Source organism: Triturus cristatus, chromosome 7 (assembly GCF_964204655.1).
Source record: "Triturus cristatus chromosome 7, aTriCri1.1, whole genome shotgun sequence".
Lineage (NCBI taxonomy): Eukaryota > Metazoa > Chordata > Amphibia > Caudata > Salamandridae > Triturus > Triturus cristatus.
The window spans coordinates 48,310,850-48,335,975 of record NC_140590.1 but is presented as its reverse complement, the minus strand read 5'-3'; the positions used below and the strand labels follow the sequence as shown (position 1 = coordinate 48,335,975).

The following is a 25,126-nucleotide window of genomic DNA, read 5'->3' as shown; positions in this document are numbered from 1 at the left end:
GGAGTCCGTTGGGGGCCCCGCATGGACGTTGCTTGTTAGTTCTATGGTTAGCACTGCCCCGGATCTTCATTCCATATCTTCTGGAGTCTGTTCACTAGTTCCGTTGGGAGCCCCGCATGGACACTGCTTGCTAGTTCTCTCGTTACCACTGCCCTAGCTTGGCATTCATGATTTTCTGGAGTCTGCCCACTAGTTCCATTGGTGGCCCCGCATGGATGATGTTTGGTAATTCTATTGACACCACCGCCCCGGCTCTGCACTCTTTATACTCACTAGTTCCTTTGGAAGTTCCAGGTGGACTCTTTGTGCTTCTAGATCATTTCCTACATCTTGGCTTCAGCATCTTTGGAATTTATTAACCAAAGCATAATATGTAATGTTTATGTTGCACCAACCATATATGTACTTTGAACTGTATTGTGAAGTGCAGAACAGTATCAGTGTAGGAGGTGCTACCAAGAAAGTTCAACAAGTACAGGAGACTATGGAAAAAGAAACTGAATCAGCTCTTCTCTGAAATGTACTGGGACAAAATGCTACAGGTCTGATCATTCCCAGCACACCATGGGCCCGATTCACAGAATTAACTTAAGACAAAATCCTAAACTTACTACTTTTGGTATTCACAGAATGCACTTACTACTTTTGGTATTCACAGAATCGATTTACGACTACTAACTTTACGTCCGCACTCGGGCCGGAAACTCTGGCCCGGAGGCGGAGCTTTCAGCCCAGAGGTGGAGCTTCTGGCCCGGAGGTGGAGATTTCGGCCATGGCTAAATCTCCGCCACTGGCCGGAATCCCCACCTCCGGGCCAGAAGGCCCGCCTCCGGGCCGGAAGCTCTGCCTCGTGCGGACGTAAAGTTAGTAGTCGTAAATCCATTCTGTGAATACCAAAAGTAGTAAGTGCATTCTGTGAATACCAAAAGTAGTAAGTTTAGGATTTTGTTTTAAGTTAATTCTGTGAATAGGGCCCCATGTGTCTGTCAACTAGACACTGGCGTTTGTCAAGGTTGAGGCTGTGATCATGACAATGCTGCACAGGCACTGGTAGAAACATATCATACACTTCTCTTAGCCTGGACACTGCTACATAAACACACAAACACGTCGTTGTGTCGTCCAGAAGACACTTGTGACGGTCACACTGGGTTACACATGCATTACACACACACACACACATCCAATTACAACCACCAAAAGATTGGCCTTCAGTCAGTCTGCGGTGATGTAGTGTCCAGGGGTCTGGACCCACTCACCCACCCACAGCTCCAGCCTTCAAAGAGGATTGAGTGGAGGGAGGTATGAGGTGTGAAGTCCCTCCCTACTCTTACAGCCTCAGCCTTCAGAGATGAGTGAGTGGAGGGAGGCATGAGGTATGAAATCCCAAAGCCTCCCACTGACTCAGCCTTCAGAGATGAGTGAGTGGGAGGGAGGCAGGAGGTGTGAAATAAATCACCCTCTAACAGCCTCAGCTTTCAGCGATGAGTGAGAGAGAGAAACACGTGAGTGATATCACTGTACCTCTCATAGCCTCAGCCTTCAGAAATGAATGAGCGAATAGCGAGGCACGTGAGAATATCAATCACCCTCTTACAGCATCAGTAAGGGTGGGCGGTGAACTCCGCTCCACTGGCAGAGTTCACGGAGTTTTGCCCACTCCGCGCTCTGAGTATAGCGTGGAGTTCCGAATAATTCTGCTAAACAGTTTTCCTCTGGTGCGACTCGCCAATGTTAAGATGCCGAGCCCGAGTGAGGAAAATCTTACGCTAGACAACCTCCTGGCTCACGTTGAGGAAGCGGCCTCTTGAGGAGAATATATACGTTGAGCGGCTGAAAGAAGCAGCGCACTCTTGAGCTGCGCGTGGTGCTGTTCTCACCGATTTTGCAGCGCAAGACAAACCCCAGGTGCTAAAAACCAGCATGAGCAGTGCAACTTACCCCCCTCCGCTGCTTGCGGAACTCCGCCGAGCACTGTTCAAGGAGTTCCACATAGCAGAACTCCACAAACACCGCCCAGGCCTAAACATCAGCCATCAAAGATGAATGAGTGGAAGGGAGGCACAGGGGTCTGAACTCATTCGCCCTCTCGCAGCCTGAGCCTTCAGATATGAGTGAGTGAGGAGGGGTCTGAACTCACACACTCTTTCACAGCCACAGCCTTCCGAGATGAGTGTGTGAGTGAGGGGGGAGGTGTAGGGGTCTGAACTCACTCACCCTCTCACAGCCTGAGCCTTCGGAGATGAGTGAGTGAAGAGGGAGATATAGGGTCTGAACTCACTCACCCTCTCACAGCCTGAGCCTTCAGAGATGAGTGAGTGAGGAGGGGGATCTGAACTCACACACGCTCTCACAGCCACAGACTTCAGAGATGAGTGAGTGAGGAGGGAGATATATGGTCTGAACTCACTCATCCTCTCACAGCCTGAGCCTCCAGAGATGAGTGAGTGAAGGGAGAGGTACAGGGATCTGAACTCACCCTCTCACAGCCTCAGCCTTCAGAGATGAGCGATTGAAGAGGGAGGTCCAGGGGTCTGAACTCACTCGCCCTCTCACAGCCTGAGCCTTCAGACATGAGTGAGTGAAGAGAGAGGTACAGGGATCTGAACTAACCCACTCACAGCCTCAGCCTTCAGAGGTGAGCGATTGAAGAGGGAGGTCCAGGGGTCTGAACTCACTCGTCCCCTCACAGCCTGAGCCTTCAAAGATGAGTGAGTGAGGAGGGAGGTATAGGGTCTTAACTCACTCACCTTCTCACATCCTAAGCCTTCAGAGATGAGTGAGTGAAAGAGGGGGATCTGAGCTCACACACTCTCTCACAACCACAACCTTCATCGATGAGTGAGTGAGGAGGGAGGTCCAGGGGTCTGAACTCACTCACAATCTCACAGTTGCAGACTTCAAAGATGAAAAAAAATGAAAAAGAAGTAATATAAAAAGAGAGACAGTCCAGTTGAAAGACATGAGAGATTGAGGCGGCACAGAGATAAGAGAGAGAGAAAGAGGGAGACGGAGACGGAGAGACAAGGGAAGAGAGAGGGTACAGGGAGAGAAAGGCAGCCACGGGCTCGAGGTGGGGTGTCCGCACAGAAGGACCTGAGGTCTGTGGGGGAAATCGAGCGGAAAGTGAGTGAGTCCAGAACGAGACAAATGGGGGAGATGTAAGCTGGCAGAGTGAGGGGCGGAGAGTGAGACAACAGAAAAGGAGCGCGAGGACAGATAGAAATTATGAGGGAGTCAGACTGGTGACCCAGACAGCAGGCGTGGGAAGGAGGGGAGAGACAGCAGGAGCGGGAGAGACAGCAGGCGTGGGAAGGAGGGGAGTGCGGAAAGAATGAATGAAGGACGGCTTGAGAGGGAGACCGAGAGACGGTGTGGGAGAGACAGCAGGAGTGGGAGAGACAGCAGGAGCGGGAGAGACAGCAGGCGTGGGAAGGAGGGGAGTGCGGAAAGAATGAATGAAGGACGGCTTGAGAGGGAGACCGAGAGACGGTGTGGGAGAGACAGCAGGAGTGGGAGAGACAGCAGGCGTGGGAAGGAGGGGAGTGCGGAAAGAATGAAGGGCGGCTTGAGAGGGAGACCGAGAGACGGTGTGGGAGAGACAGCAGGAGTGGGAGAGGCAGGAGGTTTGTCTGTGGTGTTAGAGGCGCTATACTGCTGCGCTGTAGGCGCTTCTGTGCAGCCCGAGATGCTCCCTCTAGTGGTGGGTGTGTAGTGCTGCGGAGAGTGAGGTGCTGTTTTGGCTGTTGTACTGCTCCTAGCGTGGTGCTGCTTCAGGGAGCTGTACTACGCTAGCAGCAGAGGCGCAACTAGAGCCAAATTTCGGGGGGGGGGGGGGGCTAGGAAAAAAATTCGGGGGGGGGGGCGGAGTCTTTTAAGCCATAGGCAGAGTGGAGCTGCAGGGGCTCTTAGAAGGGGTGAAACAACAGCGAGGCCTGTGAAGTGCTCGGGTGCGGCTGTGTGTGCGCCGGCAAGCTGTCTCATCCCGGGCTGCCGCACACGACGGGGGGGGGGGGGGGAGGGGGGCTGAAGCCCTGTGAGTCCAATGGGTGTTGCGCGCCTGGCTAGCAGTGTTGGTGGTCTGCTAACTACGATGGCCTTCTGAGTCTGCTGTGCAGGTTGTGTGCAGCTTGGTGTGCTGTGCTGCTGAGGGTGCTGTGCTGGTTGGGGATGAGCTTCTATGGGCTGTACTGCGGAGGGGGTGCTCCTGTGGGGTGCTAGGTCCAGGACTCTCGTGCTGCTTGGGGGCTGTGCTGCTGGGTGCTGTGCTGGTAGGGATGAGCTGCTATGGGTTGCGCTGCTGAGGATGCTGTGTTGGTAGGGGATGAGCTTCTATGGGCTGTACTGCGGAGGGGGTGCTCATGTGGGGTACTGGGTACAGGGCTCTTGTGCTGCTTGGGTGCTGTGCTGCTGGGTGCTGTGCTGGTAGGGGTGAGCTGCTATGGGCTGTGCTGCTGAGGGAGTGCTCCTGGTGGGTGCTTGGTCCAGGACTCTTGTACTGCTAGATGCCGTGCGGGTGCTGAGATGGTAATGGGCGAGCTCTTATGGGCTGTGCTGCTGAAAGTGCTTTGCTGGTAGGGGATGAACTGCTATGGGCTGTGCTACGGAGGGGGTGCCCCTGTGGGCAGCTGGGCTTTTATGGCTCTTGTGCTGCTTGGCTGCTGCTGCGGAGGGTGATGTGCTGGTAGGGGTGAGCTGCTACGGGCTGTGTCGCTGTGGTTGCTCTGTTGGTAGGGGGTTAGCTGCTATGGGCTGTGCTGCTGAGGGTGCTCTGCTGGTACAGGGTGAGCTGCTATGGGCTGTACTGCTATGGATGCTGTGCTGGTAGGGGATGAGCTGCTATGGGCTGTGTTGCGGAGGTGGTGCTCCTGTATGGTGCTGGGCTCGTATGGCTCTCGTGCTGCTTTGGTGCTGTGCTGCAGACGGGTGCTGTGCTGGTAGGGGATAAGCTGCTGTGGGCTGAGCTGTGGAGGGGGTGCTCATGCGGGGTACTGGGTAAAGGGCTCTCGTCCAGCTCGATGTGCTATGCTGCTGAGGGTGCTGTGCTGGTAGGGGGTGAGCTGCTATGGGCTGTGCAGCGGAGGGGGTGCTCCTACGGGGTGCTGGGTGCAGGACTCTCGTGCTGCTTGTTTGCTGTGCTGCTGAGGGTGCTGTGCTGGTAGGGGGTGAGCTGCTATGGGCTGTGCAGCGGAGGGGGTGCTCCTACGGGGTGCTGGGTGCAGGACTCTCATGCTGCTTGGTTGCTGTGCTGCTGGCTGCAGTGCTGGTAGGGGGTGAGCTGCTATGGGGTGTGCTGCTGCTAAGGCTGCTCTGCTGGTAGGGGATGAGCTGCTAATGGGTTGTGCTGTGGAGGGTGCTCTGCTGGTAGGGGATGAGCTGCTAATGGGTTGTGCTGTGGAGGGTGCTCTGCTGGTAGGGGATGAGCTGCTAATGGGTTGTGCTGTGGAGGGGGTGCCCCTGTGGGATGCTGGGCTCGTATGACTCATGTGCTGCTTGGGTGCTGTGCTGCTGGGTGGACTCAGCTGCTAAGGCTGCTGCCCTTCCGGGCAGAGGTGGGAGCAAGGGCGCTGGAACTAGGGGTGCAGCAGGCACCACAGAACCCCAGAAGCACAGGCAGGTCAGGATAATAATGAAAACAATGAACACTTTCACTCAGTGTCCTTCTCACAGCAGCATCAGCTGCTTGTCCAGAGTCAGTGAAGGGTCAGCAGTAACTCACTCAGTTTGTTTCTCACAGCAGCACCAGCTGCTTGTCCAGAGGCAGTGAAGGGTCAGCGGTAACTCACTCAGTTTTCTTTTCACAACAGCAGCAGTTGCTTGTCCAGAGGCAGTGAATGGTCAGTGGTAACTCACTCAGTTTTTTTCTCACAGCAGCACCAGCTGCTTGTCCAAGCAGTGAAGGGTCAATGGTAACTCACCCAGTGTCCTTCTCACAGCAGCATCCGCTGCTTGTCCAAGACAGTGAATGGTCAGTGGTAACTTACTCAGCTTTCTTCTCATAGCAGCATCAGCTGCTTGTCCAAGACAGTGAAGGGTCAGTGGTAACTCACTCAGTTTTTTTCTCACAGCAGCACCAGCTTCTTGTCAAAGCCAGTGAAGGGTCAGCGGTAACTCACTCAGATTTTTCTCACAGCAACCGCTAATTGTCCAGAGGCAGATGTAACTCACAGGATCATCAGCTGCTTGTCCAGAGGCAGTGAAGAGTCAGTGGTAACTCACTCAGTTTTCTTTTCACAACAGCAGCAGTTGCTTGTCCAGAGGCAGTGAATGGTCAGTGGTAACTCACTCAGTTTTTTTCTCACAGCAGCACCAGCTGCTTGTCCAAGCAGTGAAGGGTCAATGGTAACTCACCCAGTGTCCTTCTCACAGCAGCATCCGCTGCTTGTCCAAGACAGTGAATGGTCAGTGGTAACTTACTCAGCTTTCTTCTCATAGCAGCATCAGCTGCTTGTCCAAGACAGTGAAGGGTCAGTGGTAACTCACTCAGTTTTTTTCTCACAGCAGCACCAGCTGCTTGTCAAAGCCAGTGAAGGGTCAGCGGTAACTCACTCAGATTTTTCTCACAGCAACCGCTAATTGTCCAGAGGCAGATGTAACTCACAGGATCATCAGCTGCTTGTCCAGAGGCAGTGAAGAGTCAGTGGTAACTCACTCAGTGTCCTTCTCACAGCAGCTTGTCCAAGCAGTGAAGGGTCAGTGGTAACTCACTCAGTGTCCTTCTCACAGCAGCTTGTCCAAGCAGTGAAGGGTCAGTGGTAACTCACTCAGTGTCCTTCTCACAGCAGCATCAGCTGCTTGCCCAGAGGCAGTGAAGGTGACTTTACCCCGTGTGGCCCCCGAGGCCCGGCAGTGGTGAAGGGACGGGTGTCTCGAGGCCGGGCAGTGGTGAAGGGACGGGTGTCTCGAGGCCGGGCAGTGGTGAAGGGACGGGTGTCTCTATAGTGACTTTACCCCGTGTGGCCCCCGAGGCCCGGCAGTGATGAAGGGACCGCGTCTCTCTATTGACTTTACCCCGTGGGGCCCCCGAGGCCCGGCAGTGGTGAAGGGACCGCGTCTCTCTATTGCTTTACCCCGTGGGGCCCCCGAGGCCCGGCAGTAGTGAAGGGACGATGTAGGATGAGAAGACAAACCTATGCACGTTCATACTACTCAAAGTTATCTTTTTAAAACATTTTTGATAAAAAAATGCCTCAAGTTATCAAGAACTCTGCTTCACAGCGCACTATTGAACCGCACGGTTGCAAAAAACAGTCTCGGACGCCCCACACAGCCCCCCCCCCTCGCACACACACGTGCCCCCCACGTAAAGTTTTTCACCCATTTGCTCCCATCGCTCATTCATTAATGACCGAGTTTTGAGCACCCCGTATAAACTCGTGTCCCCTGCCAGCACCCCGAGTCACTGCACGGGAGGTCGGGGCCTGGCTTAGCTGCACGCGGTACAGTTGCACCCCTATCTGTTTGCACCCATTCGATGCGGTATTGGGGTGCCTGGTCTGTCGCTGAGGGGAGCAGTCAAGCGTCCCCGCTGATGATTTCACTTCTCCAATTTGCTTCCCCTCGCAGATCTGAGCTGATAGTGCGCGGCGTTTACCGACAGCGCCCTAAAAATAGCCGGTCCGATAAGAGAGAAGTGCGCTCTGGGATGGGGGCCTGTTCCGTAAGAGCCCCCCCCCCCCCCACGGGGCCCTCCCTCCGGGCCTTCCTCCCCCAGACGGTTGCACAGGGCACCCCCACATGGGACCCTGCCAGGCCACTGCCTGTGCTGCTTCCCGGACCCCCAGGGGTGGGTCTGTGCACACGTGGCCCGAAAGAGGGTGCACCAGAGAGTAGCAAGACCAGAGAGTAACAGAACAAGAGAGTAACAGAGCCAGAGAGTGACAGGACCAGGGACTAACAGAACAAGGGAGTAACCGAGCCAGAGAGTAACAGGACCAGGGACTAACAGAACAAGGGAGTAACCGAGCCAGAGAGTAACAGGACCAGGGAGTAACAGAACAAGAGAGTAACAGGACCAGAGAGTAACAGGACCAGTGAGTAACAGAACAAGAGAGTAACAGAGCCAGAGAGTGACAGGACCAGGGAGTAACAGAACAAGAGAGTAACCGGACCAGAGAGTGACAGGACCAGGGCGTAACAGAACCAGAGAGTAACAGGACCAGAGAGTAACAGGACCAGTGAGTAACAGAACAAGAGAGTAACAGAGCCAGAGAGTGACAGGACCAGGGAGTAACAGAACAAGAGAGTAACCGGACCAGAGAGTGACAGGACCAGGGCGTAACAGAACCAGAGAGTAACAGGACCAGAGAGTAACAGGACCAGAGAGTAACTAGACCAGAGAGTAACAGGTCTAGAGAGTAACAAGACCAGAGAGTAACAGGACCGGAGAGTAACAGGACCAGAGAGTAACAAGACCAGAGAGTGACAGGACCAGGGAGTGACCGAACAAGAGAGTAACAGGACCAGAGAGTAACATGACAAGGGAGGAACAAGACCAGAGAGGAACAGGACCAGAGAGTAACAGGACCAGAGAGTAACAGGACCAGAGAGTAACAGGACCAGAGATTAACAAGACCAGAGAGGAACAGAACAAGAGAGTAACAGAGCCAGAGAGTAACAGGGCCAGTGATTAACAGGACCAGAGAGTAACAGAATTAGAGAGTAACAGGACCAGAGAGTAACAGGACCAGAGAGTAACAAACACAGAGAGTAACAGGTCCAGGGTGTAACAAGGCCAGGAAGTAACAGAACCAGAGAGTAACAGGGCCAGGTAGTAACAGGACCAGGCAGTAACAGGACCAGAGAGTAACAGGACCAGAGAGTAACAAAGCCAGAAAGTAACAGGGCCAGGGAGTAACAGGACAAGGGAGTAACAGGACCAGAGAGTTACAGGACCAGAGAGTAACAGAGCCAGAGAGTAACAGAGCCAGAGCGTAACAGGACCGGAGAGTAACAGGACCAGAGAGTAACCAAGCCAGAGAGTAACAGGAGCACAGAGTAACAGACCAGATGGCGGAAGAATAGAATGTGACAGAGAAACTGAGTAACAGGACCAGATTGTAACAGAACCAGAGAGTAACAGTACCAGAGAGAAACAGAACTAGTGTGTAACATCACTAAGGTGTAAGAGAACAGAGAGTAAGAGGAGCAGATGGTGAAAGGGGAGAATTTGTCAAAGTAACAGCGCCAGAGAGCAACATAACCACCACAAAGTTACAGGGCAGAATGTGACAAAGTAAGAGTGCCGGAGAGTGTAACAGCAGCGCTGGAGAGCAACCCAACCACAGAGTAACAGGGCCGAATGTGACAACATGACAGAGTAACGGCACCAGAGTGTAACAGAACCAGACAGTAACAAGACAAGAGGGTAGCAGGGTAGAATGTGACCGAGTAACTAAGGCCCGATTCTCAGAACTAACTTAAGACAAAATCCTAAACTTACTACCATTTTGGTATTCACAGAAGGCACTTACTCATTTCTGTATTCACAGAAGTTAGGAGTCCTAACTTTAGGACTCCTAAATGCCTTCTGTGAATACCGAAAGTCTTAAAGTTAGGATTTTTCTCATTTTAGAAGTAGTAAAGTTAGGAGTCCTAACTTTAGGACTCCTAAACTGAGAAAAATCCTAACTTTAAGACTTTCGGTATTCACAGAAGACATTTAGGAGTCCTAAAATTAGGAGTCCTAACTTTACTACTCCTAAACTGTGAAAAATCCTAACTTTAAGACTTTCGGTATTCACAGAAGGCATTTAGGAGTGGTAAAGTTAGAACTCCTAACTTCTGTGAATACCGAAATGAGTAAGTGCCTTCTGTGAATACCAAAATTGTAGTAAGTTTAGGATTTTGTCTTAAATGAGTTCTGTGAATCGGGCCCAGTGTAACAGCACCAAAGACTAATAATTCCAGAAGATGGCAGGCAGAATGTGACAGAGTAACAGCAACAGAGTGTACTAGCACCGGAGAGCAATACAACCAGAGAGTAACAGGCTAGAATGTAACAGAGTAACAGCACCAGAGTGCAGCAGCACCACAGAGCAACACAATCATCACAGAGTAACAGAGCAGAATGTGACAGAGTAACGGAGTAACAACACCACAGTGTATTAGCACTAGAGAGCAATGCAACTAGAGAGTAACAAGACCGAACGTGACAGCATAAAAGCACCAAAGTATAGCAGCACAAGAGCAACCTACTCAGATATTAACAGGGCAGAATGTGACAGAGTAACAGAACTGGAATGCTGCAGCATTAGAGAGCAACACAACCAGATGGTAGCAGGGCATAATGTGACAGAGCAACAGAGTAAAAGCATCAAAGTGTAACAGCAACAGACAGCAACATACTCAGTGAGTAACAAGGCAGAATGTGACAGAGTAACATAGCTCGAATGTTGCAGCAACAGAGAGCAACACAACCACAGGGTAACAGGGCAGAAGGTGACAGAGCAACAGAGTAAAAGCATCAAAGTGCAACAGCAACAGACAGTAACATACTCAGTGAGTAACAAGGCAGAATGTGTCAGAGTAACATAGCTCGAATGTTGCAGCAACAGAGAGCAACACAACCAGAGGGTAGCAGGGCAGAATGTGACAGAGTAACAACACCAGATTAAAGCTGCACCAGAGAGCAACTCAACGGGTAGAATCAAGGCAAATTGAGCCGTTGTGACGGAGTAACAGAAGTGGAGCATAGGGTCATCTGTGTGTAAGCATCATAGAGTAAAAAAACACCAGAGATAACAGCTCCAGGGAGTAATAACCACATTGCATAGTAACAGCACCGCGGAGAATCAGCAGCAGTGTAACAGCTGAAAAGTGTAAGAGTGCTGGTGAGCAACAACACCAGAAAGCAAAGAGCACCAGAGGGTAACAGAAGAAGATAGCAAGAGCGCTGGTGAGCAAAAACACCAGAGAGTAAAAAGCAATAGAGGGTAACAGAAGCAGAATGCAAGAGTGCTGGTGAGCAACAACACCAGAGAGCAAAGAGCACCAGAGGGTAACAGAAGAAGAATGCAAGAGCGCTGGTGAGCAAAAATACCAGAGAGTAAAAAGCAATAGAGGGTAACAGAAGCAGAATGCAAGAGCGCTGTTGAGTAACAGCACCAGCGAGTAAAAGCACTCGAGGGTAACAGAAGCAGAATGTAAGAGCGCTGTTGAGTAACAACATCAGCGAGTAAAAAGCACCAGAGGGTAACAGAAGCAGAATGCAAGAGCACTGGTGAGCAAGAACACCAGAGAGCAAAGAGCACCAGAGGGTAACAGAAGAAGAATGCAAGAGCGCTGCTGAGCAAAAACACCAGAGAGTAAAAAGCAATAGAGGGTAACAGAAGCAGAATGCAAGGGCGCTGGTGAGCAACAACACCAGAGAGCAAAGAGCACCAGAGGGTAACAGAAGAAGAATGCAAGAGCGCTGGTGAGCAAGAACACCAGAGAGAAAAGAGCTCCAGAGGGTAACAGAAGAAGAATGCAAGAGCGCTGGTGAGCAAAAACACCAGAGAGTAAAAAGCAATAGAGGGTAACAGAAGCAGAATGCAAGAGTGCTGGTGAGTAACAACACCAGAGAGCAAAGAGCACCAGAGGGTAACAGAAGCAGAATGCAAGAGTGCTGGTGAGCAACAACACCAGAGAGCAAAGAGCACCAGAGGGTAACAGAAGAAGAATGCAAGAGCGCTGGTGAGCAAAAACACCAGAGAGTAAAAAGCAATAGAGGGTAACAGAAGCAGAATGCAAGAGCGCTGGTGAGCAACAACACCAGAGAGCAAAGAGCACCAGAGGGTAACAGAAGAAGAATGCAAGAGCGCTGGTAAGCAAGAACACCAGAGAGCAAAGAGCACTGGAGGGTAACAGAAGAAGAATGCAAGAGCGCTGGTGAGCAAAAACACCAGAGAGTAAAAAGCAATAGAGGGTAACAGAAGCAGAATGCAAGAGCGCTGGTGAGCAACAACACCAGAGAGCAAAGAGCAACAGAGGGTAACAGAAGAAGAATGCAAGAGCGCTGGTGAGCAAAAACACCAGAGAGTAAAAAGCAATAGAGTGTAACAGAAGCAGAATGCAAGAGCGCTGGTGAGCAACAACACCAGAGAGCAAAGAGCACCAGAGGGTAACAGAAGAAGAATGGAAGAGCGCTGGTGAACAAAAACACCAGAGAGTAAAAAGCAATAGAGGGTAACAGAAGCAGAATGCAAGAGCGCTGGTGAGCAACAACACCAGAAAGCAAAGAGCACCAGAGGGTAACAGAATAAGAATGCAAGAGCACTGGTGAGCAAAAACACCAGAGAGCAAAAGCACCAGAGGGTAACAGAAGAAGAATGCAAGAGCGCTGGTGAGCAACAACACCAGAGAGCAAAGAGCACCAGAGGGTAACAGAAGAAGAATGCAAGAGCGCTGGTGAGCAAAAACACCAGAGAGTAAAAAGCAATAGAGGGTAACAAAAGCAGAATGCAAGAGCGCTGTTGAGTAACAGCACCAGAGAGTAAAAGCACTCGAAGGTAACAGAAGCAGAATGTAAGAGCGCTGTTGAGTAACAACACCAGCAAGTAAAAAAGCAACAGACAGTAAAAGGCACCAGAGAGTAAAAAGCACCAGAGTGTAAAGGACACTAGAGTGTGGAAGCTGAAAAGATTAAAAGTGCTGATGAGTAACAACATCAGAGAGTTAAAAGTACTAGAGAGTAACAGAAGCAGAATGTAGGAGCAATGTTGAGTAACAACACCAGAGATTAAAAAAGCAACAGAAAGTAAAAGGCACCAGAGAGTAAAATGAACTAGAGAGTAAAAAGCAAAAGAGTGTTAGAGCTGAAAAGAGTAAGAGTGCTGTTGAGTAACAACACCAGAGAGTAAAAAGCACTAGAGTGTAACAGAAGCAGAATGTAAAAGTGCTGATGAGTAACAACACCAGGGATTAAGAGGCCCCAGAGAGTAAAAAACTCTAGAGTGTAGAAGCTGAAATGATTAAAGGTGCTGACGAGTAAAAACATCAGAGAGTTAAAAGTACTAGAGACTAACAGAAGCAGAATGTAGGAGTGCTGTTGAGTAACAACACCAGAGAGTAAAAAGCGGCAGAAAGTAAAATGCACCAGAGAGTAAAAAGCACTAGAGTGTAACAGCTGAAAAGTGTAAAAGTGCTGTTGAGTAACAACACCAGAGAGTAAAAAGCACTTGAGAATAAAAGAGGCAGAATGTAAGAGCGCTGTTCAGTGAACTAAACCAGAGAGTGAAAAGCACCAGAGATAACAGTCCCAGGCAGTAAATAAATGTACTGCACATGAGCAGCACCAGAGAGCAACCATTCCCTTGAGTAACTGCACTAGAAAATAAAATGCATCAGAGAGAACAGCCCCAGTCAGTAAACAGATGCACTGCACATGAACAGCACCAGAGAGCAACCATGCCCCTGAGTAACTGCACTAGTGGAGTGGTGTGGCTCACTGGTTAGAGGCGGCAGACCCGGAAGCAGAGGTTGGGCCGGGACCAGGGTTCGATTCCCGACGCGGCAGGGTCTTGAGCCAAGGTCAGCGGACTCGATAATTCTCGCCTCGGTGCCTACTCTAACCATGGATCCCACTCAGCAACTCTGGGCAACAGCTTGCTTAATCTCCACTTACGGCCCCATCAGCGCCGGGGATGCTTGTCTTCACCTTGGAGATGCCCAGTAGGGACCATCTCACAAGGAAAGCCAGGATGGGTTCCCCAGCGGTATACAGCGCCGGGACGCCCCGTTGCTGGGGCAGCTGTGCGCTTTACAAGTATACAACATTTACTAGACAATAAAATGCATCAGAGAGAACAGCCCCAGGCAGTAAACAGATGCACTGCTCATGAACAGCACCAGAGAGCAACCATGCCCTTGAGTAACTGCACTAGACAATTAAATGCATCAGAGAGAACATCCCCAGGCAGTAAACAGATGCACTGCACATGAACAGCACCAGAGAGCAATCATGCCCCTGAGTAACTGCACTAGACAATAAAATGCATCAGAGAGAACAGCCCCAGGCAGTAAACAGATGCACTGCACATGAACAGCACCAGAGAGCAACCATGCCCTTGAGTAACTGCACTAGACAATAAAATACATCAGAGAGAACAGCCCCAGGCCGTAAACAGATGCACTGCACATGAACAGCACCAGAGAGCAACCATGCCCTTGAGTAACTGCACTAGACAATAAAATAAATCAGAGAGAACAGCCCCAGGCAGTAAACAGATGCACTGCACATGGACAGCACCAGCCAGTAACAGCAGAAGAGCATTGGCACCAGACAGGCAGAGTGAAACTGAATCAGCAAGTGGACACCCAGATCAATAGCTCCACAAAGTAATTGAACCCCAGACTAACATCCTAGAATAGTGGATTTCAATAGGGCCACTGAATTACCTTGTAAACTAGTGTCAGCATCACACCAACAGAGAGTAAGTGTGCCAGAGTCTGAGCAGCACGTAGTGAGGCCGCGCCAGAATGAACAGATCCGGGGAGAAAAACCAGCCCATAGAACTGGCACCAGAGAGTTAGCTACTGGTTGGCAAACAGGGGCAGCGTAAGAGCAAAGAAGTGGCAGCATGACCGTGCAACAAAACCGAAGAGTACTGCTGTGGCGCCCCAGAGGATGGGCTCCGCGGAGAAATACAGCGGTGCAGACAGCTGGGCGCCTCAAGCCCTGGTATGGGCACTATGCGCTCAAGGTGCTATGCTCGGTGACACAGCTGGGGGTAAGACGCTGCTGCCGCACGCACAACCTAGCGGCGGAAAGCAGATCTCTCCAGAGCATCTCTTCAAGGCGCTCATCTCTTCCTCACCGTGATTGCGAGCAGTGCCCCGGGCCAGCAGAAATATGCGGTTCTGCAGCCGATGCCTTTTTAGCGTAGTTATCAATTTGCCACTTTTGCCACAGAATCCATTACCTGCTACATAATCTACATATTTTAACAAAAAAAAGTTTGTTTCCAAATCAAACGGATCAGAAGTTACTAACAAGCATTTACAATGCAATGGTCTCGGCATTGGTAAAGTTAGAGCTATTGGCATTGCTCATGACATTATTTTTGTTTATGTTTTTGTTTTTAAAACATTTAACCCCTTCGATGCTCATGACGGAACGGTTCCGTCATGAGCATCGGTTGAGCTGTGCTCATGACGGAACCGTTCCGTCATGACCACGCCCGCGCTAGAACCCTTCAGCACCGCGGGGGAATCCGCGCAGCGCTGAAGGGGTTAAAGAAACGGCATTGTCATGAGCAATGCCAATAGCTCTAACTTTACCAATGGCGAGACCATTGCATTGTAAATGCTTGTTTGGCCTTTGGCAAAATTGGATAAGGTTTGCCAGGACCAGATGCCAAGGTGGGCAGTGTTCCCAAACCAGCATACAAGTACCAAGAACAGTCTGAACTCCGAGCCAGAGCCACAAAGGCTGTACATGTAACTTATTCTTGTAGCATTTTGAATTCATGCCTGCCAACATTTGGCAACAGGAACGAGGGAGGTTTCGAAAAAATAACTGGGGAAAGAAATTCTCCATCAAGTTGCATTGCAATGAGGGAAAAGTGAAGTGCGAGTAAGCTGAAATAATGAGTTATTTACTTTAAAGAGTGAAAATCTCCCACCTGCATCCAAGTAATCCCAAGTAAGTCACATGTATTTTTTGCGACTAGGACCCTCAAAATTTACTAAAAACCTACATTACCAGTGGCTTAAGACATGTCCAAAGCAAGGCTGAATATAAAAGGCGTGTAATAACAGAGGAAAAACAGCCAGGGCGAGCTGCAGAAGCTACTGTAAAATGCACTTAGAAAGGTATACAATAACACCCAGAGCACTCCAAAGTCTTTTATAAGGTCTGCAAAATGAAAGCAGGTCCGATTATTGTACATGATTCAAGGGTCCAACTTGTTTGCACATTGAAAGACAGCCGACACGTGTTTCGTCGTAAACGACTTTTTCAAGGCTGAATAGTATCTAAGTAAGTGATGTAAACAGGTCCACAAGAGTACGGTAAGTAAAGGACACAACCTGCAAGTAAACAGCATTGGTACGTAAATGTGGACTGCAAGGAGGAACCTTGAAAAGCCCCCATTTGTCCCCCAAACGTAAGGTTTGTGTTCCGAGGCGAGTACAGCACTTAGAAATGTACACACCCTAGGTATTACCGGACGAAACAATAGCAGTGTCAGACCTGCATGAAATTACCGTAAGAAATGGAAATACCCCAAGAGCAACTCACCAAAGGGACGGCACTCTCACCCACCAAAGGGAGCAGAAAGCAGCACTCTCACCCATCAAAGGTAGCAGGAAGCAGCGCTCTCACCCACCAAAAGGACAGCGCTCTCACCCACCCCAGGGAGCAGATGACCTGGCACTCTCCCCCACCCCTGAAGTAGGAAGCAGCTGAGCCCGGCACTCTATACCACCCCGGGAGCAGGAAGCAGTACTCTCACCAACACCAGGAGCAGCACTCTCACCAACGCCAGGAGCAGCACTCTCACCAACCCCAGGAGCAGGACGCAGCTGAGACCGGCACTCTCACCCACCTTAGGGACGCAGGCCCAGTAGTAGCAGAGGTAGGCAGTGCTGACACCCAGTATCAGGGGCAAGGGCCTGCCCCAGTTGGGCAGCAAGGCATCGTGCACAATCTGCGTGTACCCGAGCATCCTTCGCACTCTGCGCCTCCAGCGAGCAGCGCACTCTTCAGCCCGCACCGGTATCTGCCCACCGCAGCTGCCACTCGCGAGAGTGGGAGGTTTAACCGGAAGCTCCAATAAATCCCGTCACAACTTCAATGTGCCGCGCCTGTCCTCGGGGCTTCAAGTGCGGGAGATCAAGGCGCCCTCTAGCACACGTACAAATCCATTGCCCATATGTAGAGATCTAATCATACAGACCAGCACATCTACTCATACGTTTCGTACGATATGCGAACACTCGCCCTGCACGCATCAATTACATACACACGCTCCAACCTGCTCCATTCACACACACACCTTTCGCCATTCACACAGACTTTTCAATGCATATTGATTCATACATGCATCGCACACATACATACCATGCACGTACAGAAAAGTCATTAAATCTCCCGACTTCCGGTTCTGCCTTCGGCAGACCGGTAGTCCTCAACCTAACAACTAAATCCACATCCAATAGAGTAAGTAACGTACTCGTACTTTCGGCTACCTTTTATGGTCACTGTAAATCTTAACTATGTGTTGCATTTGACGAAGCCATACATCGCTGTTATTGGTAGCAGGCTCGGCTGAGTCCTTCTTTTGTGTCTAACCTCTTGTCCTTAGAGTGAAAGTACAAATGTCTGGATAGCATCGTTCCCCGGTCTACATAATTTGTGAATCTAGAGTGTGAATACTGTATTTCCAGCGAGTAATTTGCGAGATAGTTTTTATAATATTAGTTATGACTGGTTGTAAGTTTTTCGGGCTGGGCTGGTGACTGAGCAGCTGCGACAAACGTTGAGGGAGAGAAACAAGATGGCGACTGACGGAGCCGGGGAACAGGCAATGGAAGGTAGGAAGGCGTAGGGGACGGGGGTACAGGACCGTGGTTAGTGAACATATTTGTAGTGAACATGTCATTACAAGGTAGTGATAATAATGGCGATTTAAGACCGTCGCCTAGTATATAGGTGTCAATTTGATGTAAGCGAGAAATGGCTCAGTTACAGGAAGAAAGTAGTGTATGAGTAAGCTGAAAGGGTTTTGCGATGTCTGGAAAGGGGTATCATTGTGATATTTATTGTAACACACTTGCATATAAACAATTCTGGTCGGTTTGTAGCATTACGCATGATATAGGAGCAGATACAAGAGCAGCGTCGCCGTGCGGTATTTAAATATGCGCGTCCAAAATTTTCACATCCAACTAATTACTTTTTTTGAGCGGATACCCTTGTAGCGGGTCTCACAACACACCAGTCGCCAAGTTTAAAGTAGATTCTAGGGGTCGAGTGGAGGGCACCGGAAGACACAGCCGCCTTTCTCCGAGGCAGAGCAGAAATGCCTCGGAGAAACGCAGCGTCCTTTTCGGATTCGGGGGCGTGTTTTGCTGTTGTCTCCTCCCTGAGACTTCTCGCAAAAAAACACGCCCCCCGATCCGAAAAGGACGGGGCCTAAATGGAGAGACTGACCTCTTCTCCAGTGGCTGGCCAGCATTCAAGAGGCCAGCCAATGGAGAACAGGGGAGAAGAGGGGCGGGTGCAAGCCCCTCTTCTCAAAGTCATTAATTCTCGCGAGCGAGACTGCGCAAGCGCAGCCTTCGCTGGCCGAGACCTAAAAACGTGGCAAAATCTGTTTGTCGGCGGGGGAAAGCCCTTTCCAAAGGTTAGCTGGTCACCTTTCAGTTGCTTTTTTCTGCATTTGGTTGTTAAAGTGGAACTACTTAAGTGAAATATGTGTGCCAACAGAATTGCCATGTGTATATAATATATCACAAAAGAATGAAGTAATGCTATCACAAATCGTGCCACAGTATGCCGAATAATTTGCATTTCTTGCCACATAATTTAGTTAAGACTGCCGCATACTTTGGTCCTCCGCTGGTGCATAATTCCATTGGCCCTGTCAGTACCACACAGCAGTGGCAACAAACACTGCACGCCACTTGTGAGCAGTGATACACCTCACACGTGACGCTAACACACACGTTTGAGGCACACCGTGCAACATGTGAAGCAATCCCAGCATTCTTGAGCCGGTATCTAAATCTCCGCCCCGCGCCAGGATGCTCCTGGCTATACAAAAAATATTTACATCCATACATAACTTCAACAACTACCACAAAGAAAGTGTGACGTTTAGAAAGAACCCCAAAAAATGTCTCCTTTTCACACTTCGTGTATGAAAAACTATTGCATAAAAGTAAGCAGCACTGGGAAATAACTTTATCTGTGACCACATAACACGTGTGAGCTGAACCATAACACACATATCAACTATTAACACACGAGTGTGAGCTGTACCATAACACACATTTAAACTATTAACACACGAGTGTGAGCAGTACCATAACACACATTTAAACTATTAACACACGAGTGTGAGCAGTACCATAACACACATTTAAACTATTAACACACGAGTGTGAGCAGTACCATAACACACATTTAAACTATTGCACACAAGTGTGAGCAGTACCATAACACACATTTAAACTATTAGCACACAAGCGTGAGCAGTACCATAACACACATATAAACTATTAACACACGAGCGTGAGCAGTACCATAACACACATATAAACTATTAACACACGAGTGTGAGCAGTACCATAACACACATATAAACTATTAAAACACGAGTGTGAGCAGTACAATAACACACATTTAAACTATTAACACACAAGTGTGAGCAGTACCAAAGCACAGATTTAAACTATTAACACACGAGTGTGAGCAGTACCATAGCACACATTTAAACTATTAACACACGATTGTGAGCAGTACCATAGCACACATATAAACTATTAACACAGGAGTGTGAGCAGTACCATAACACACATTTAAACTATTAACACACAAGTGTGAGCAGTACCATAGCACACATTTAAACTATTAGCACACAAGCGTGAGCAGTACCATAACACACATATAAACTATTAACACACAAGTGTGAGCAGTACCATAACACACATATAAACTATTAACACACGAGTGTGAGCAGTACAATAACACACATTTAAACTATTAACACACGAGTGTGAGCGGTACCAAAGCACACATTTAAACTATTAACACACGAATGTGAGCAGTACCATAGCACACATATAAACTATTAACACAGGAGTGTGAGCAGTACTATAACACACATTTAAACTATTAACACACAAGTGTGAGCAGTACCATAGCACACATTTAAACTATCAACACACTAGTGTGAGCAGTACCATAAAACACATTTCAACTATTAACACAGGAGTGTGAGCAGTACCATAACACACATTTAAACTATTAACACAGGAGTGTGAGCAGTACCATAACACACATTTAAACTATTAACACACAAGTGTGAGCAGTACCATAGCACACATTTAAACTATTACCACACAAGTGTGAGCAGTACCATAACACACATATAAACTATTAACACACGAGTGTGAGCAGTGCCATAAAACACAGTGCAACTATTAACACACAAGTGTGAGCAGTACCATAACACACATTCAAACTATTAACACAGGGGTGTGAGCAGTACCACAACACACAATAAAACTATTAACACAGGAGTGTGAGCAGTACCATAACACACATTTAAACTATTAACACACAAGTGTGAGCAGTACCAAAGCACACATTTAAACTATTAACACACAAGTGTGAGTAGTACCATAACACACATATAAACTATTAACACACATGTGTGAGCAGTACCATAACACACATTTAAACTATTAACACATAAGTGTGAGCAGTACCATATCACACATATAAACTATTAACACACGAGTGTGAGCAGTACCATAACACACATTTAACACACATTTAAACTATTAACACACGAGTGTGAGCAGGACCATAACACACATATAAACTATTAACACAGAAGTGTGAGCAGTACCGTAACACACATTTAAACTTTTAACACACGAGTGTGAGCAGTACCGTAACACACATTTAAACTATTAACACAGGAGTGTGAGCAGTACCATAACACACATTTAAACTATTAACACAGGAGTGTGAGCAGTACCATAACGCACATTTAAACTATCAACACAGGAGTGTGAGCAGTACCATAACGCACATTTAAACTATCAACACACAAGTGTGAGCAGTACCATAACGCACATATAAACTATCAACACACGAGTGTGAGCAGTACCATAACGCACATATAAACTATTAACACAGGAGTGTGAGCAGTACCATAACACACATATAAACTATTAACACAGGAGTGTGAGCAGTACCATAACACACATATAAACTATTAACACAGGAGTGTGAGCAGTACCATAACACACATATAAACTATTAACACAGGAGTGTGAGCAGTACCATAACACACATATAAACTATTAACACAGGAGTGTGAGCAGTACCATAGCACACATATAAACTATTAACACACAAGTGTGAGCAGTACTGTAAATAAAAATAAGCTATTAAAATCCAAATATCTGACTACACTATCCACCACTCAAATTACTTTCATATTTCACTATACCAATTCAACACTAATCCTTTATGGGTTCCGGAGTAGCTTTTTACTTGCTGAAAAAGCGCTTTGATGCCTCGTCAGGTGTAGTAAGTGCTATATGAATGCAATTACAATACAATACAACTCAATTAACAAACAAGTGTCAGTTGGTACCACAACGTAAACATGAGATATTAACACACGTGTGAGCTAGTGCCATAGCATAAACATAAGATATTAACACACATGCGTGAGAGCTAGTGCATTAATATACACAGAAGCTATCACTACACAAATGTGTGCCCGTACCATAAAATAAGCATAAGCTATTAACACACGTGTAACCAGTACCATAAACAAGCATTGGCTATTCGCATACAAGTGTGAGTAGTATCATAAAATAAGCGTCTTTGAGATCATAGCGCCCAGTCTCCACAGTATTGCTTGGGGCCCTTTGTTAACTCAAGACGGTGTTAGAACATACTCGGATTGTGTGCAGGCTGTTTTTAACTCCTCTTCTTCCTGACATATGAAGAAAAGGCCAGGCGCTGTTGTTGTATTTGGATAAAGTGATTCATTCGTATTTTCATAAAAACTCTGCGTTCCAAACCATGTGCCCCTCCTAGAGTTAGCCTTGACTAGTTGCCTCGCTACCCTGAGGGTTTCAAAGGCCAGTAGTGCAAAACCAGAGCACCACTACAGGGCCCTGAGCTGTGCCCCGCCTGACCCCAGACTCCAAGAGAAAGTGTGCTCACAAGAGGCTCACCACAGGGGTGCACTAATATAATATGTGTGTTAGGACTGTGCCATGTCACAATGAGTGCGTGCAGCACAAAGGCTTACGTGAATGCCATACCACCACAGGTCAGTCTGTGCTGTACGGTAGATAAGTGTGAGCAGTCCCACAATAGTTGTGAACATTGGTGCAATAGGTGTGCAGCACCATGGAGGGGATATAAATAGAATCATTGTCGGGCGCTCAGGCCTGCCACAGGATTCAACAAATGTGTACAGCACCGTAGATTGTCTCATCAGTGGTGTTGATCACCTCTGCCGTTATCACAATAGGTGTGAGCAGTGCCACAGTACATCTCTGCACTATCACAATAGGTGTGAGCGTCACCACTATGGAGCTCTGCGTCGTCACAATAGGCCACAGTAGGCCTGGACACAATCTCTATAGGTGTAAGAAGTACCACAGCAGATCACTATACTAACACTACAGGTGTGGGCTGTGTCACAGTAGGCCACTCTACTATCTCTATAGGTGTGAGCAGCACCACAATAGATCACTACACTAACACTACAGGTGTGTGCTGTGTCACAGTAGGCCACTCTACTATTTCTATAGGTGTGAGCAGCACCACAGTAGATCACTACACTAACACTACAGGTGTGTGCTGTGTCACAGTAGGCCACTCTACTATCTGTATAGGTGTGAGCAGCACCACAGTAGATCACTACACTAACACTACAGGTGTGTGCTGTGTCACAGTAGGCCACTCTACTATCTCTATAGGTGTGAGCAGCACCACAATAGATCACTACACTAACACTACAGGTGTGTGCAGTATAAAAGTATATCAGTACAGTATTTCTACAGGTGTGTGAAGTATCACAGTAGATCACTCTATCTACCTATGGGAACAGTACCAGAGTAGGTCTCTACACTAACACTACAGCTGTGCACAGTATCACAATGGGTCACTACACTATCTCTATAAGTTAGAGATCACTACACTACATCTACAGGTATGAACTGTACCAGAGTAGTTCTCTATGCTGACACTACAGGTGTTAGCAGTTTCACACTAGATCACTACAATATATCTGCATATGTAAACAGTGCAACAGTAGGTCTCTACACTACCACTACAGGTGTGAAAAGTACCACAGTAAGTCTATACACAAAAAATGCAGGAGTGCACATTATCACAATAGGTCACTACATTGTCTATATAACGGTGCACAGTATCACAATAAGTCACCACACTTTCTCTATAAATCTAAGCAGTAGCACAGAAGGTCAATACACTCTCACTAGAGGTGTGCACAGTGTCACAATAGGTCACTATACTATCACTAGAGGTTTGCACAGTATCACAATCGATCACTATACTATCACTAGAGGTGTGCACAGTGTCACAATAGGCCACTACACTTTTACTAAAGGTGTGCACGGAGTCACAATAGGTCACTATACTATCACTAGAGGTGTACACAGTGTCACAATAGGTCACTACACTTTCACTAAAGGTGTGCAAAGAGTCACAATAGGTGACTACACTCTTACTAGACGTGTGCAGAGAGTCACAATAGGTCACTATACAGTGTTACAATAGGTCACTACACTCTCACTAGAGGTGTGCACAGTAACACAATAGGCCACTACACTCTCACTAGAGGTGCTGCAGTCTCACCATAGCTGTGAGGCTGCCTGGTCAAGCTGGGAGGAGTGGTTCACAATACAAGTGTGCGCGAAGAGCAGCCCAGGAGAGGGGACCTGAGGCCAGTCACTTGAAGCCCCCCTACCTGACAGCCATGTCCTGCTGTGCACCATGATGCCGCCTGCCCCGCTGCCCCCCTGGGCGGGGAACGGGTAGAAGAGGCCCGCCGTGGTCTCCGTGGGCACAGCACCTGCCCCTGCGCTCACCGTGCCCGGTGAGAGAGCTGCCAGGCACCACGGCACACACATCATGTGCACAGGCAGCTCGTAGAGGCACTAGAGGACGGGAGGAAGCGCTCTCTTTCCACCCACATCCACCACGCCCACTGCCTGCTGAGCCCAGTGCCACACACCCTGCCACGCCTCGTGCACCCACCCACCCACTGCGGAGTCCATTGACTCCGCACCCTGTGCTCTGTGAGTCGTGCACCATCTCACTGCTGTGTCTACACCCTGTGCTCCCTGTGCTGTGCACACACTCACTGCTGTGTCTACTGACCCCACACCCTGTGCTCCCAGTGCCATGCACACACTCACTGCTGTGTCTACAGACCCCGTACCCAGTGCTCCCTGTGCCGTGCACCCACTCACTGCTGTGTCTACAGACCCCGTACCCAGTGCTCCCTGTGCCGTGCACCCACTCACTGCTGTGTCTACAGTACACCCTGTGCTCCCTGTGCTGTGCACACACTCACTGCTGTGTCTACTGACCCCTCACCCTGTGCTCCCAGTGCCGTGCACCCCCTAACTCCTGTGTCTACTGACTTCACACCCTGTGCTCCCTGTGCCATGCACACACTCACTGCTGTGTCTACTGACCCCGCACTCTGTGTTCCCTGTGCCGTGCACCCCCTCCCTGCTGTGCTCCCGGTGCCGTGCACCCACTCCCTGCTGTGTCTACTGACCCCACACCCTGTGCTCCCTGTGCCATGCACACACTCACTGCTGTGTCTACTGACCCCGCACCCTGTGTTCCCTGTGCCGTGCACCCCCTCCCTGCTGTGCCTACGGACTCCATACTCTGTGCTCCCTGTGCCATGCACTCACTCACTGCTGTGTCTACTGACCCCACACCCTGTGCTCCCTGTGCCATGCACACACTCACTGCTGTGCCTACGGACTCCTCATCCTGTGCTCCCTGTGCCATGCACACACTCACTGCTGTGCCTACGGACTCCACACCCTGCGCTCCATGTGCCGTGCACACACTCACTGCTGTGTCTACAGACCCCGCACCCAGTGCTCTGTGTGCCATGCACCCACTTACTGCTGTGTCTACGAACCCCGCACCCTGTGCTCCCTGTGCTGTGCACCCACTCACTGCTGTATCTACAGATCCTGCACCCTGTGCTCCAGGTGCTGTGCACCCATTACCTGCTATGCCTACGGACTCCACACCCTGTGCTCCAGGTGCTGTGCACCCCTTACCAGGTGTGTCTACTGACCCCACACCCTGTGCTCCCTGTGTCGTGCACGCACTCACTGCTGTGTCTACAGACCCCGCACCCAGTGCTCTGTGTGCCATGCACCCACACAC

At 49.1% G+C, this 25,126-nt stretch overlaps 1 protein-coding gene across 3 annotated transcripts in view; it reads right to left on the bottom strand.

Moving 5' to 3' along the window:
- Positions 1–25,126, bottom strand: part of POU2F2 (POU class 2 homeobox 2) — a 296,979-nt gene that overhangs the window by 108,285 nt on the left and 163,568 nt on the right. The window contains exon 1 of one of the 3 annotated variants that reach the window (XM_085615593.1): positions 23,676–23,861. The exons of 1 other annotated variant lie outside the window; for it this stretch is intronic. In XM_085615593.1, coding sequence (XP_085471719.1) covers positions 23,676–23,841 — 166 coding nt within the window. In that variant the 5' untranslated portion in view covers positions 23,842–23,861. Of the gene's footprint in view, positions 1–23,675; positions 23,862–25,126 lie in introns of those variants that run through there. One more of the 3 variants, XM_085615592.1, reaches the window with a different exon arrangement.